At 38.3% G+C, this 15,679-nt stretch overlaps 1 protein-coding gene across 1 annotated transcript; it reads left to right on the top strand.

Annotated features, from left to right (window-relative positions):
• Positions 1 to 11,100: 11,100 nt before the first annotated feature.
• LOC144958292 (neuropeptides capa receptor-like) lies at positions 11,101 to 14,643 on the top strand. The gene is made up of 2 exons (XM_078890168.1): positions 11,101 to 11,215; positions 13,511 to 14,643. The coding sequence occupies exons 1-2, from the start codon at positions 11,196 to 11,198 to the stop codon at positions 14,613 to 14,615; spliced, it is 1,125 nt and encodes a 374-aa protein (XP_078746294.1). The 5' UTR covers positions 11,101 to 11,195; the 3' UTR covers positions 14,616 to 14,643.
• The last annotated feature ends 1,036 nt before the right edge of the window (positions 14,644 to 15,679 follow it).

Genomic DNA, 15,679 nt, shown 5'->3' with positions numbered 1-15,679 from the left:
TTTGATGCCAGTTTGTTTTGATTTATTGTTTGCTCAATATCTTTTGTGGCAAATTTATCTGCCTGCACAATGCAAATAGTACAGACAAGTCAACAATTGTTTCCTATCAAACTTGCCGGTTATACGAGATATGAAATAATACAAAGATCTTTTTACAATTAGTTATATTCTGATGGAAACAATTTCAGACTACGAAATTTGGCTATGTTAGGATTTATTTATATTCTAAATTTTGGGTTTTCAGCGGAAAATAAGGGAAAATGTGGTTAAGTTAAGTTATTCCACAAAGGACAATTTGTCAACTTTAACCAATTGACTGTAGCTAGTACTCTGGAAAAACAAATATTTAAAGATTTGGTCAGAAAACTCGTCCTTCAAAAATCGATCGATTTTTAAATGACCCTCATCTTGGCAAAACCCGTCAAACCTGGGCCTTGTTTTTTTTTTTTTTGAGAAAGAGAGATTTTTCCAAGATGAGGGTCATTTAAATCGATCGATATTAGAAGGACGAGTTTTCTGGCCAAAATTTTGAACACGAGTTTTTCCAGAGTACGGCAGATAACTGGCTAAATCATTGAAATTTTAAAGGGATTCTATTATAATATAAGGAATGAGATTAGCGGAAGAGTAGCGTCCCTTGATTGGACGTCACCTTACAGAGAGAACGTCAAATAGTTTTGCGCATGCGTCTCTCTCGTCCTCGCTTTCCGGAAGCGAGGACGACGAGAGACGTATGCGCACAACCAACATGACGTTCTTTCTCTAATAACTTTTCCGCCGGTGACGTCCAATCAAGGGACGCTACTCTTCTGCTAAGCTCATTCCCTATATGCATGTTGGTTTAAGCTTTTAGTTTTATTCAGAAATTCGACTCAGTACATACAAGTCTTCAGATATTTTGATGATTTTATATTTTCTCGCTTAGGCAGTATTAATTGACACTTGCTTTTTTTTCATGCACTATTTTTAGAAGTCCGTTAATCTTATTATTAATTTATTATTAATCTAATATTATTATTAATCTAATATATATATATTCTCACCTTTTAACAAAAAAAGATGTTTTTTTTTCTTTTTACTTTTTGTTAAAGGGCGAGATAATAAATGTAATTCGCGCTCCTTAATTGTCGACCACTCCACATGATCCATGTATATTAATTTCTCACGAATATATATATATATATTATATATATTATATATATATATATATATATATATATAATATATATATATATATATATATATATATATATATATATTCGTTGGATAATCTCAGATATACTGAAAAGTGACTATTAAAAAAAAAAGATGAAAGTAATGATAATGTTATTTGTGAAAATACTTACAACATCCACCAACCGGAAATCAAGTACCAGCACACAAAACTGTGTGTAACTTTGAACGTTTATAGTTGGTCCTGATTGATATGATTTAGTGAGAACCAATCACCAATATGGCTGTAGAACACATTAACAAAGAGCTGAGTGACATCAGTTGAAGTTCGTTCCTTCTATGCAGACCAAAAACACTTCTAGAAATCTCCAGAAGAGAGGATGTGATTGTCTATGGCCTCGACAGTCATAACCAGAGATACGATTCGGGACTCAATGAGGTTCCAGTCGCATCGCTGTTCTTGCTCTCTAAGTGAAAACAATCAATTAATAAATTAATATGACAGCAGGTTAGATTAAAATGGATTTTCGCTTGTAATGAATTAAAACTTTCGCAACGTTCGAACCACTGGGTCATCCCTACAACACTCAACACAAAGCTCTATGGCGAGGCTGAGGACCTAAAGCGGACCACAGACTTCATAGCAGATATCGGACTGCAGCCATAGATGTCCATCAGAGGAACGAAGAAGAAGAATTAAAACTTTTAAAAATTTCTCGTACCGTAACCAGCAAACTGTCGAATTCTGGAAATATTCGTATTGGAAAATTTGGCCAGAAAACTCGTCCTTCAAATATTGATCGATTTAAACAGAATTGCCTACTTGAAATGTCAAACATTCGTAGTTTCCGAGGGAAATATAAAGAAAAATTCACTTTAAATAGCTTTTAGAAATAAAGAATTTGCTCTCATCATGATCCAAAAAGTCCTGAATATTTGTTCTAAGAAGCTAGACTTTCCTTTTCAACATGATATATTGAGTCAAAGAGACATAATATGCAGCTCTGTAGCTGGCGTCAAGAATTCGCATTTCTACAAATTTTTACTCGCACTAGACTGGTCAGGATTTAAATCACCCCCCACGTCTTGGCAAAAACATCTCAAACCTGGGACTTCCCATTGTTTTTTTTCAGAGTCCGGCAGTGAAGCGGTTAATAGAATGATTCCGATACACTTGACGGGTGTTTTACTGTCTGTGATAACTTATTTATAACTGTAGGCTGCTGTACCAATACAGTACTCGCTGGATTATAGCACACCGACGTTCAGCACAGCACGCTTTGCAGTACGACATGCTTGAACTGGGCGTAGCCTTCGTTAATTTATAGCCTGACACTGACCAAAAAATAACGTCAAAAGACAAGTCTTTAGCCACAAAAGAAAACAAATCGTGAGTTGTATTCAAGAGTTCAACCAATGGAATCACTTATTTCCATGAGCCCTATTAACGACAACTCACAAGACGCTGCACAAACCTTACAAAATGACGTCAAGCTATAAGTCTTAGAGGCTTCTAGCGTAGCTATCGTTATGTTATAGCCTGACACTGAAATCCAAAAGGACTGGTATTTTGACGTCATTATTTGGTTTTTGCACCGCCTAGTGAGTTGTCGTTAGTAGAGCTCAAGGAAACAAGTTATTTCATTGGTTGAACTATTGAATACAACTCACGATTTGTTTTCTTTTGTGGAAAAAGACTGGCATTTTGACGTCATTTTTTGGTCAGTGTCAGGCCATTACTTTCCGATGGCCACGCTTCTAGTGTCAGTCTTTTTTCAGGTAACGATGGCTACGAGCTGTGAGACCGAATTTTATCTATAATTGAATAAGTTGAGACCTTCCGTGACCATCGGAGTAAGGCATGTTTCTTGGTTTCTTCCGAGAGCGTGTTAGAACCCAGCGAGAACTGTAGTGTTAACTTTGTTGTGTGCTCACGAATTAGTTTATTTTATACTTTATCAATTTGTTGTTGTTGTTGTTGTTGTTGTTATTGTTGTTGTTGTGTTTACAAAGAATAAAGCTCAACTTTCTCTCTTTTTAAAAAAAGACAAAAGTGTTGGGTTACATTTTTTTGGCGTGTCTGCTGCCTTTGAATACACTCCCTCACCCGTCTTTCTTAAATAAGTAGATAAATAAATAATTGATTATAAATAAACTTTCATTTATTCATCCGGAAGGGGAAATTTGTCTTTAGAGTCTATTCCAAGGGAAGAATGGAATAATCCAGGCGTCAGCCGCAGTGCAGCACCGCAAAGTGAGCTAAGGCAAGGTGCCTTGCTCAAGGTCACACAGCACAGCGGGCAGTCGAACTCGGTACCTTTTGGCTACGAAGCAAAGGCCACGCCACTGAGCCACGCTAACTCATAAAACTGATAAAGAAAATACAAGTGAGTATGTTTGACCGTGCTAAGTCAGGAGCGCCAATGAAAAAAATAAAAGTTTGATTGTAGCTCTAGGGGGTTTACGGGGATTGCGGCTCTTTTGAGTCATTTCAGTGACAATAAAAAGCAAAACGATAGAGGAAAGGTTGGACATATGACGTTAGTTCACTCAATCCTAGAGATTTTTGCTACTTTTCAAAATTGAAAAAAATGCATTAAAAATGAGATTAGCGGAAGAGTACCGTCCCTTGATTGGACGTCACCGATGGAGAAGTTATTTGTAAACAAACCAACTGCAAGCCAAGCGCTCCAAATATAAAATTCATTATTCATATTTCTGTACAAAAATGCATAACGTTGACTATGATAATTTTTTTTTTGTATAGAAATATGAATAATAATTTGTTTTATTTAGAGCGCTTGGCTTGTAGTTGGTTTGTTTACAAATAACTTCTCCATCGGTGACGTCCAATCAAGGGACGCTACTCTTCCGCTAATCTCATTCCCTTTTGTTTTATTCAACTATCATTAACATGTAAAAACTAAAAACATTAGCTTTGATACTTCGCCTATAATTTGTCTCATAAAAATGTAATAAATAGGCATGGGGTGAAAGTAACCCTGGTAAACTACGGATATAGTCGGTGTTAGGGTTGAGTGGGGAAACTACGGATATAGTCGGTGTTAGGGTTGAGTGGGGAAACTACGGATATAGTCGGTGTTAGGGTTGAGTGGGGAAACTACGGATATAGTCGGTGTTAGGGTTGAGTGGGGAAACTACGGATATAGTCGGTGTTAGGGTTGAGTGGGGAAACGACGGATATAGTCGGTGTTAGGGTTGAGTGGGGAAACTACGGATATAGTCGGTGTTAGGGTTGAGTGGGGAAACGACGGATATAGTCGGTGTTAGGGTTGAGTGGGGAAACAACGGATATAGTCGGTGTTAGGGGTGAGTGGGGCAACTACGGATATAGTTGGTGTTAGGGTTGAGTGGGGAAACTACGGATATAGTCGGTGTTAGGGTTGAGTGGGGAAACTACGGATATAGTCGGTGTTAGGGTTGAGTGAGTTAAAATCACAGAAGTAATAAGCAAGACAAGAGGAACTTATTCAAACTGGGAACAGAAGATTGCGGCTGTGTGGTCTAACTGGTATGACTCTCGCTTTCGGATGGGAAGGTCCCAGGTCCAAGCCTCACTTCAGGCACTTTTGTTTATTTTTCCTTGGGCAAGATTATTAACCCCCAATTTCCCCCCTCCTGGTTATTATTATTATTATTATTATTATTATTATTATTATTATTATTATTATTATTATTATTATTATTATTATTATTATTATTATTATTATTATTATTATATTAAAAAAACATGGGTGATTCCTGTTGACATCTGGCATCTTGTTTGATGAATTTTCTAAATGCGGCTATGTGGTCTAGTGGTATGACACACGCTTTCAGATCGGAAGGTCCTGGGTTTTAGCCTCGCTCGGCGCATTGTTGATTCCTTGGAACAGGCTCTTTACTCACATTCTCTCACCGGACTCAGGTGTAAAATGAGTACCCCTGGTCGTTAATAGCGTTGTCTCTACCCAAAAAAAACCCCTGTAAGATCACCTAACAGGCATCATGTCCCGTCCTATATGTTAAGTGTTGCTGTTGTCCAGGGACCCCTTGTTAAGCGCTTTGAACACGTTTAGTGAATATTGCGCTATGTGAAACCTCAATTAAAAGATTCCATGATCAAACCACCAATATACTTATTGTGACAATACCTTCAAGTCCCATCGAGGGTCTCGAGAGTTCAGTTGATAGAGCACTCGCTTCAGAAGCAAAGGGACCGAGATCGAGCCCGGATACGGTCGAAATTATATTCTGACCACCCCCTGTCCACCCAGCAGTGCATGGGTAGCTGGGTCTGATAGATCTGGCGGGAAGTATGTACTTTGCGATAGACTAGCGTCCTATCCAAAGGGTAGCAAGCAATTGCTATTGTCCGTTTCATGCTATAGAGAACGGGATAAACTCCGGCTCTATAGGCCTATGGCTCTGAAGGCCTCCTTTTTATTTACAAGTCCCTTTTCAGCACAAGCAAAGTATCCCGCTATGAAAAATACAGTTTTATTATTGTAATTATATAACTATATATATATATATATATATATATATATATATATATATATATATATATATATATATATATATATATATATATATATATATATATATATATATATATGATACAATAATACTAAATAATGAATGTATATGGCTCCTAAACATCCACGTTAATCGTGCTCTGCGGCGCTTTACATAATAAAAATGTTTAAAAGAAAAATAAAATCACGACACTACACAATAAGCATGAATACAGAAACAAAATCTAAGCAAAATCTATTTCATAATATGCCCTACGGACCAACTCAGTCTTCAGACACTTCCTGAAAGATGATAAATTTTCACAGGAATTTGTCCGAGGACTGAGTGCGTTCCATAGGCGTGGGGCTGTGGATGAAAAGGCTTCTTTAAAAAAAAATCAAAAGTGGATTTTGAGGTGGTAACCTTCAGAAGTTGGGACTGAGATGATCTTAAATTTCGAGTGGGTTCATATTTTTTAATCAGTTCCTGCAAATATTCAGGTGCCAATCCATCCAGACATCTAAAAACATAGCAAAATATCTTAAATTCTATCCTAAACTAATCCACAGGAAGCCAGTGCAATTCCTGGAGAACTGGTGCTATGTGACCTCTTTTTCGGTTATTTTATAAGTCTGGCCGCTTTATTTTGAATTTTTTTGTAGTTGTTGAATTAATCTGCTTTGACAGCCAATAAGAAGGGCATTACAATAATCTGATTTGCAAATAATATATATATATATATATATATATAATATATAATATATATATATATATACAGGGTGTCCCCAAAAATGTTTACACATTAAAAATGAGTGGAGCGTGAAGATGTAATTGTTCTTTAAAATGTATTTAATATGTAGGTAAAACAATAAAATGCTCCTTATAAATATTCTATTTTTACAGCTGTAAAATAATTAACTTTAATGAAATGCCACGTTTACAATTATTCTAAAATGTATTCATTTTTGGGAACACCCTATGTATATTATACACACACACACACACACACACACACACACACACACACATATATATATATATATATATATATATATGTGTGTGTGTATATTATATTTATATAGTTTGAAATCTCCAAGAGGGCATTGGTTATTTGTTTGACAGAGGCAACCTAGTCTTCGTCCAGGTACTCTCTTTGTACTCGAGCATGATGTTAAAAATGTGAGTTAAAAAAGCTTTGAAATAGACCAAACGTTGTGCTACCTAGAGCATGACTCGAACCTGAGACCTTTGGATCAAAATGCAACTGAATGTCCTTGATCACTTAGTTGTACAAGAGGAGGGGATCGACCAATATGATGACGTGGCAATTAGGAAATGATTGTGACTAAAACATGACTGGAATTTCTGTTCTTTCAACCAAACCGAGAAAAATATCCACTGCGATTCTTTGGATTACATTGACATTTCAATTGACGATAGGGAAACAACAGTTTCTGATTGTAACAATACACTATTTAAATTTTGACGATTTAATCATTCGCAAATCTTTTCCATACTCAGAATAAGTAATCCCGAAGGAAAGGCCCGTCGTGATGCATTTTCATCTTCCCGACAGTTATTGTGCAAGTTGGCGACACGCCAGTTCCCTCTGATAGAGAGTGGACGCAGTTAGACATGACCTTGACAATGATTTGTTAGCGACCACCCCCCCCCCGTCTCATTTCATTGTGTCAGTATATGCTTGAAGACACCCCCCCTGTCTCATTTCATTGTGTCAGTATACGCTTGAAGACACCCCCCCTGTCTCATTTCATTGTGTCAGTATACGCTTGAAGACACCCCCCCCCGTCTCATTTCATTGTGTCAGTATACGCTTGAAGACACCCCCCCCCCTGTCTCATTTCATTGTGTCAGTATACGCTTGAAGACACCCCCCCCCCCTGTCTCATTTCATTGTGTCAGTATACGCTTGAAGACACCCCCCCCGTCTCATTTCATTGTGTCAGTATACGCTTGAATACACCCCCCCCCTGTCTCATTTCATTGTGTCAGTATACGCTTGAAGACACCCCCCCCTGTCTCATTTCATTGTGTCAGTATACGCTTGAAGACACCCCCCCCCTGTCTCATTTCATTGTGTCAGTATACGCTTGAAACACCCACCCCCCTGTCTCATTTCATTGTGTCAGTATACGCTTGAAGACACCCCCCCCCTGTCTCATTTCATTGTGTCAGTATACGCTTGAAGACACCCCCCCCCCTCTCTCCTTTCCTTGTATCAGTATACGCTTGAAGACACCCCCCCCGTCTCATTTCATTGTTCAGTATACGCTTGAAGACACCCCCCCCCTGTCTCATTTCATTGTGTCAGTATACGCTTGAAGACACCCACCCCCTGTCTCATTTCATTGTGTCAGTATACGCTTGAAGACACCCCCCCCTGTCTCATTTCATTGTGTCAGTATACGCTTGAAACACCCCCCCCTGTCTCATTTCATTGTGTCAGTATACGCTTGAAGACACCCCCCCTGTCTCATTTCATTGTGTCAGTATACGCTTGAATACACCCCCCCTGTCTCATTTCATTGTGTCAGTATACGCTTGAAGACACCCCCCCCCCCTGTCTCATTTCATTGTATCAGTATACGTTTGAAGACCCCCCCCCCTGTCTCATTTCATTGTATCAGTATACGTTTGAAGACACCCCCCCCCGTCTCATTTCATTGTGTCAGTATAACGTTGAAGACACCCCCCCCTGTCTCATTTCATTGTGTCAGTATACGCTTGAAGACACCCCCCCCCTGTCTCATTTCATTGTGTCAGTATACGCTTGAATACACCCCCCCCCCTGTCTCATTTCATTGTGTCAGTATACGCTTGAATACACCCCCCCCTGTCTCATTTCATTGTACAGTATACGCTTGAATACCCCCCCCCTGTCTCATTTCATTGTTCAGTATACGCTTGAATACACCCCCCCCCCCTGTCTCATTTCATTGTTCAGTATACGCTTGAATACACCCCCCCCTGTCTCATTTCATTGTATCAGTATACGCTTGAATACACCCCCCCCCCTGTCTCATTTCATTGTGTCAGTATACGCTTGAATACACCCCCCCCCGTCTCATTTCATTGTGTCAGTATACGCTTGAATACACCCCCCCCCTGTCTCATTTGATTGTGTCAGTATACGTTTGAAGACACCCCCCCCTGTCTCATTTCATTGTGTCAGTATAACGCTTGAATACACCCCCCCCCTGTCTCATTTCATTGTGTCAGTATACGCTTGAATACACCCCCCCCTGTCTCATTTCATTGTGTCAGTATACGCTTGAATACCCCCCCCCTGTCTCATTTCATTGTGTCAGTATACGCTTGAATACACCCCCCCTGTCTCATTTCATTGTGTCAGTATACGTTTGAAGACACCCCCCCCTGTCTCATTTCATTGTGTCAGTATACGCTTGAATACACCCCCCCCCTGTCTCATTTCATTGTATCAGTATACGCTTGAATACACCCCCCCTGTCTCATTTCATTGTGTCAGTATACGCTTGAATACACCCCCCCCTGTCTCATTTCATTGTGTCAGTATACGCTTGAAACACCCCCCCCCCCTGTCTCATTTCATTGTGTCAGTATACGTTTTGAATACACCCCCCCCTGTCTCATTTCATTGTGTCAGTATACGTTTGAATACACCCCCCCCCTGTCTCATTTCATTGTGTCAGTATACGCTTGAAGACACCCCCCCCCCGTCTCATTTCATTGTGTCAGTATACGCTTGAAGACACCCCCCCCCCCGTCTCATTTCATTGTGTCAGTATACGCTTGAATACACCCCCCCCCTGTCTCATTTCATTGTATCAGTATAACGCTTGAATACACACCCCCCCCTGTCTCATTTCATTGTGTCAGTATACGCTTGAATACACCCCCCCCCCCGTCTCATTTCATTGTGTCAGTATACGCTTGAATACACCCCCCCCCTGTCTCATTTCATTGTATCAGTATACGCTTGAATACACCCCCCCCCCGTCTCATTTCATTGTGTCAGTATACGCTTGAAGACACCCCCCCCCGTCTCATTTCATTGTGTCAGTATACGCTTGAAGACACCCCCCCCCCCGTCTCATTTCATTGTGTCAGTATACGCTTGAAGACACCCCCCCCCGTCTCATTTCATTGTGTCAGTATACGCTTGAAGACACCCCCCCCGTCTCATTTCATTGTGTCAGTATACGCTTGAAGACACCCCCCCCCCCGTCTCATTTCATTGTGTCAGTATAACGCTTGAAGACACCCCCCCCCGTCTCATTTCATTGTGTCAGTATACGCTTGAAGACACCCCCCCCCCGTCTCATTTCATTGTGTCAGTATACGCTTGAAGACACCCCCCCCCACCTCCAGTGCCCCTGCACTGAGAATCCAAATCGATCTCCATCTTGTCATTCCGACCGATTTCATGCCAGGTAGGAGAATTATACGATTCAATGTATTTTGTTTGGTTGTATTATGAGCACCGTCCAATATAAGTTAAAGGGGGAATCACTCTTGTTGTCTTCTTGTGTGTTTAGGTCACTTTCTTGTAATCGTCTTCTTTTGGACATCGGGGTAAAAGAAAAAAGTGTGTGTGGGGGGGGGGGGGGGATAGCAACCAACATTTGCCCAACTAGTTTACATCTATAACGATGTGTTTAAAGAGTGTCACGTTGACCATCTCTCCGCTGCTCCGACTACCCCACGTTGTATTCCGCTGCAGAAAGATGCAATGCCAATTTGTACATCTTTAGAATTATTGACGCAAGTTAGTCATGTCTCAAAATCACCGAATGTATGACACGGGCTTGACTAATTGGACAACTCTCCTAGACAAAGATCACAGGTTAATTGGCAAAATTTGATAACATCTTTATACGCGGGGATCGGTTCTGCTTTTACCTAATACAGTTTGTGACTCACGGCTTAAAAACAATATTATGTCCGAATGATCTAGAGGAAAATAATTGAAGAGTGGTTTCCAAAACTCTCTAACTTCGTTTTCCCCATTTTGAGATATTGAGGATTATTTCCCTTAAAATATCCCATTCGGTCTATTATTTTATTATAATTGAACGTCCAATTCAATTCACACAAATCTAGGGAAATTCTTGTGTCCGTTGATGCTTAAAATTAAGTTTGCGTTTCTAATTATCTGTAGGATGGAAAATCTCAAAAATTAGAGAAATCAACTAAACGAGTTTTGTAAAACCAACCTTTAAATGGACGTAAAGTCAAAACTATTAAAATCAGAACATTGATGTTATTTAAACAAAACTATATTCTGCTTGACAACAGAATAAACATTCACAGTTCCGACGTTAGAGGGTTAATAGTTCGTGTTTGCATAAACTATGAATAAAACACTGTACATTGATATCCAGTCTCTTTCAGTTGTCTCAGTTTCTCCATTCAAACTCTGATGAGTTCATTTTTTCTCCGTGTTCTCTGAAGTGTTATGTTTATTCAAGGTGTCGGTCAGTGACTTACCATAGGAAGCTACAATGGATGACACAACAATATTGTGTGTATTTTTATGATTGAGTGGTAATTCGTGAACTATGACCTCGAAACGGTACCATGTTGGTGTGATTTACAGGCAGGAATCTGGTTGAATAATATAATGTCTCAAATTGACAAATCCAGCCTCCAATTTAACATTTATAGTTTTTATAACTATAGAATCCCCTTATGACAGCTGGTTTACCCTAACTTAGTACCGTTTCAATGCCATGGGGCACAATTGTTTAATATTGTTCATATTTTTTTATATTTAACCATTTTCAAATTTCATTAACGGTATGCTTTGACGATGGTGTAACCCAAGATTGAAAATATTGGGCAGCGTTACCTCCAGACATTTCAGTTATTATTCGATGGAATCTAACGCCGATGACGAGGAACCTACCAATGTTTTTGTACGAAATGAATCAAGATTTTGATTGGCTGAAGTGAAATATAATTGAATAATATATATATATATATATATATATATATATATATATATATATATATATATATATATATATATAAAATAAAAGAATTCCAAATTACGTAATCCTTTGTATTCAGGTCGGGTGGTTCAGGCGACCAGTTGTCTTTCTCTAGGAAATGAATATTCTTACTCGGAAGAAATGCTTGTGTTCTTTATCTCGTATAGGATGTAGCATCATCTTATTGATAAATGAAATTCCTTCCATGCTAAAGGTGTTCACAGTCTGACAAAAGATTCTCTTCCAATAGATTTATGTACTTATCAGTATTGACCTTAGTCTTGGTTGTGTCAATGAAGTGTATTTGGGTCTTGCCATTCCATGAAACACAAGCTGAAACCACTCATTTATTTGAAAACCAATTTTTTCCCGTTGATTGTCATTTGTCATTTTTTTCTGTCCACTACATCGTTGTGACTATTTTTATGCACTTCTAACGTAGCATCCTTTACGTCAGTGAACACAAGAATGTTACGTCATCTGTAGAAAACCTACCGAGTAGCTTCCTTGCTCTATGCTTTGGTATAATATATTTAGGTGGTATTACCATATTATATAATAGCATTCAAAGCCGGCCATTGAGTTAGTTTGATATTTTGTCACTCTACCAACAAAGAAACGTTCTAATAGTACTGAACATTTGGAAATATATCTCTATACCTTATCACAATATAAAGAAATAAACAGCGGCGCGTTATATGACCACCATTTTACTTTATGCTATGTTACGTCTGGTATTGTATTTCTGAATACGGTTGTGAAAAATCACTCTATCTTTTTTTATTCTCAATTCATATTCAAACGATGCTGACAGTTGACGTTTAAAGATTTGTTTTATTTGTGTTTTGAATGTTTAAAATATTCCGATGAAGAGTCTCAGAGATACAAGCCGACAAAGAGCATCGTGTCTTAGTGACCACCTGATATATACTTGATTGTACAAAATACTCTAATACGAACCACGAGAGAAGCAGGAAAAGTGTGTTGAGCTCATTAAAGAACTTAAAAGCTAAAATCTTACATTTCTCGCACTCTGCAAAACAAGATAGACCAACTGTGGAAAAATCAGACAACAACCGACAGTAATATGAAACGATGGTTTAATCCAACGTGTACTTATTTTCAGGTCTGATAATCCAAACTGTTCTAGGCCCATGGTTGTAATGGAGAAACTCTAAAACCGACACAAATCATCGTCCATTACAATAATGTTGATTCGGGCTCGGTTATCAGACCTTCTAATTTGTGTACCTTGTTTGAATAGAATTGTCAGAAAACTTCTTCTATTATCAAATGCAATGCACAACCAAACTTTACAGCAGAATATATTAACGAAAGCTTCAACAACCCCAAGACAGCTTTTATTTAATCTGCTGATTCGTGTAGGCGACATGGATAATTAAGTTGATAGTAGGCACAATAGAGGGGAGAAAGAACTGGGAATACATGAGAATCGTTTTTGGACCTATATGCATTTACTCAGCTTGCAAAATAGGGAACACTTATTCCACATCACGATTATTAAAAAGTTCAATGGCTTTCTGGCAGAAAACTAAACTGAGGATATAGCCATTACACAGCGTTAGAAAAACCTCTTCACAGGATGATGATGTTGATGCTGGTGGTGGTGGTGCTGCTGCTGCTGATTATGATGATGATAATGATGATGATGAGGAAGATGATGATGGTGATGATGATGATGATGATGATGATGATGATGATGATGATGATGATGATGATGATGATGATGATAATGATGACGATTTTGAAAACAGTAATAATTTCTTACCACCATAATATTAATTTATCATCGTTTCCATTTACAGAAACCTCTCTTCGTGGATTTACACAACATCTCCCGATCTCCCACCATACGAGAAATATGAATGGTCTATGTTTTCGTTTGACTATTTCCTTGACACGAACGACCCCATCTTTCTTGAGGGAAGTGTAGGATTGAGAATAGTTCACATAATATTGACCACTTTATGTCTTGGTGTCGTGTCCTTGTTTGGAATCGTTTCCAACATCATCAACTTTATCATCTTCTACCGCCAAGGAATTATGAAAGACCCATGTACACCGACACTATTTGGACTGGCCATTTCAGACTTCCTTATATCCTTTCTGGGATTCGCCAATACAGCGGTTTCTTTCCCAATTAATACCGGAATACACTGGCGTTGGTCGAGAGTCCCTGGCACAACTTATTGTATAAGCGAAATTTTGCAACTTCCACGAAGATTGTTAACTCAAACCACATGTTGGTTTACTGTTTTTCTGGCCCTTGAGAGAATGGTGTGTGTGGCTTTCCCATTTCGTGCCAAATCTATTTTGACCCCAAAGCGTTCTTCTGTCGTTTTATCCATTACTTTTCTTCTGACCTTTCTGCTTCAAGGCCCAGAAAATTTTCTCAGCCAAAAATATGATTTTGGAGATGTGTATTCAGGTGAAGAATCCACTTCTCAGAACAGTAAAATTTTATCACGATCTACAAGAAACAAATTACGTTTCGTCAATGACGTTGTCTTTCGTATCCTATCATTTCTATTCATCATCTTTTTCAATTCCGTGGTCATCAACAAATTAATCAAATCAGGTCAATTCATGATGAAAGCAGCAGCAAACAGGAGAAATACAACAGCAAGTCCAATGGATCGTAAAAGGGTTAAAGTAATTAAAATGATGATTGAGCTCTGTGTAATATATCTTGTTTGTTACATACCTGCTCCTGTATATTTCCTTTATCAATTTTACAAAAAAGGTATACCTGTAGACCCATATATTAAACAATTGATGAGTAGAATATTTCCATTTTTGGAATCTCTAAACTCCAGTATGAACATTTTCATTTATTACAAAATGAGTCAGGATTATAAAGAGGAATTTCAAAAGTTGTTTAAAAAATGCCGTTGTTCAAAACAAAAATAATATGACTATTTCTTTTCATTTCACGAGTTCACACACACACACACACACACACACACACACACACACACACACACATACTAAGACACGCATACACGGGGTCACGCACCCAGACACACGCAAACACAAACACACATACACACATATGATATATATATATATATATATATATATATATAACTATATATATAACTTTATTTACAGTTGATTAAATACTTTAAAGGGTTCTAGAATATCTCCACCTCTCTCCCCTCTCTCTCTCTCTCTCTCTCTCTCTCTCTCTCTCTCCATTGCTCGCATTTCAGTACTTCTACAAATAATATAAGTTATCGTGAATACCTTATTCCATAATTTTTAAAAATATATTGTAGGTTTTGAACTATAGGATTTAGGATTTAAATGTTATCCATATCTTAAAACTATAAATCTTTATGAAAACATAATGTATTACTTGTCTATTTGATCAGAATTCATTAAATCATTTCTAATATTCACAATTTAATATTCTTTCCATTCATTATAATATTAAGATATAAATATTTTATAAAGCTAACGTTTTAGATGCTCTTCATAAACAGCGTGTCTTGAAAAACGGCCGTCCCTTACTTGGACATTATGATGGGTCATTTGACTTTGGCCATCGCCATCTGGCCGGCCGCCCTTTTGCGTGTCTTGAAAAACGGCCGTCCCCTTACTTGGACATCATGATGGGTCATTTGACTTTGGCAATCGCCATCTGGCCGGCCGCCCTTCTGCCAAATTCATTTGGACACGTCATCACACATTAGGCTATGACTCTGCAAAACAAAATAGACCACCTTTGGAAAAATAAATGTCGAAACTGGGACTTCCTTCTTCAGGAACGGTAGAAGGTGAACTACACAAAGCAAGTTCTACTCTCCTTTTTTTCTCTTCAAACCAAAAGTCTCTCAAAAGAGGAACCAATAAAGGGCCGTAATATCAAACCATTGTTTAATGACACAAATTATTATGAGCTCACCAAGAAAGTATTTAACACTAACACTGAACTTTACAACAGATGCAAGTGAAACTGTTTAATAATACCA

This window comes from Berghia stephanieae, chromosome 12, assembly GCF_034508935.2.
Source record: "Berghia stephanieae isolate SIO BIC M18660-M18661 chromosome 12, UCSD_Bste_1.3, whole genome shotgun sequence".
In the NCBI taxonomy this organism is placed as follows: domain Eukaryota; kingdom Metazoa; phylum Mollusca; class Gastropoda; order Nudibranchia; family Aeolidiidae; genus Berghia; species Berghia stephanieae.
The sequence above is the reverse complement of the archived record's forward strand: the minus strand, read 5'-3'. Positions and strand labels throughout refer to the sequence as shown.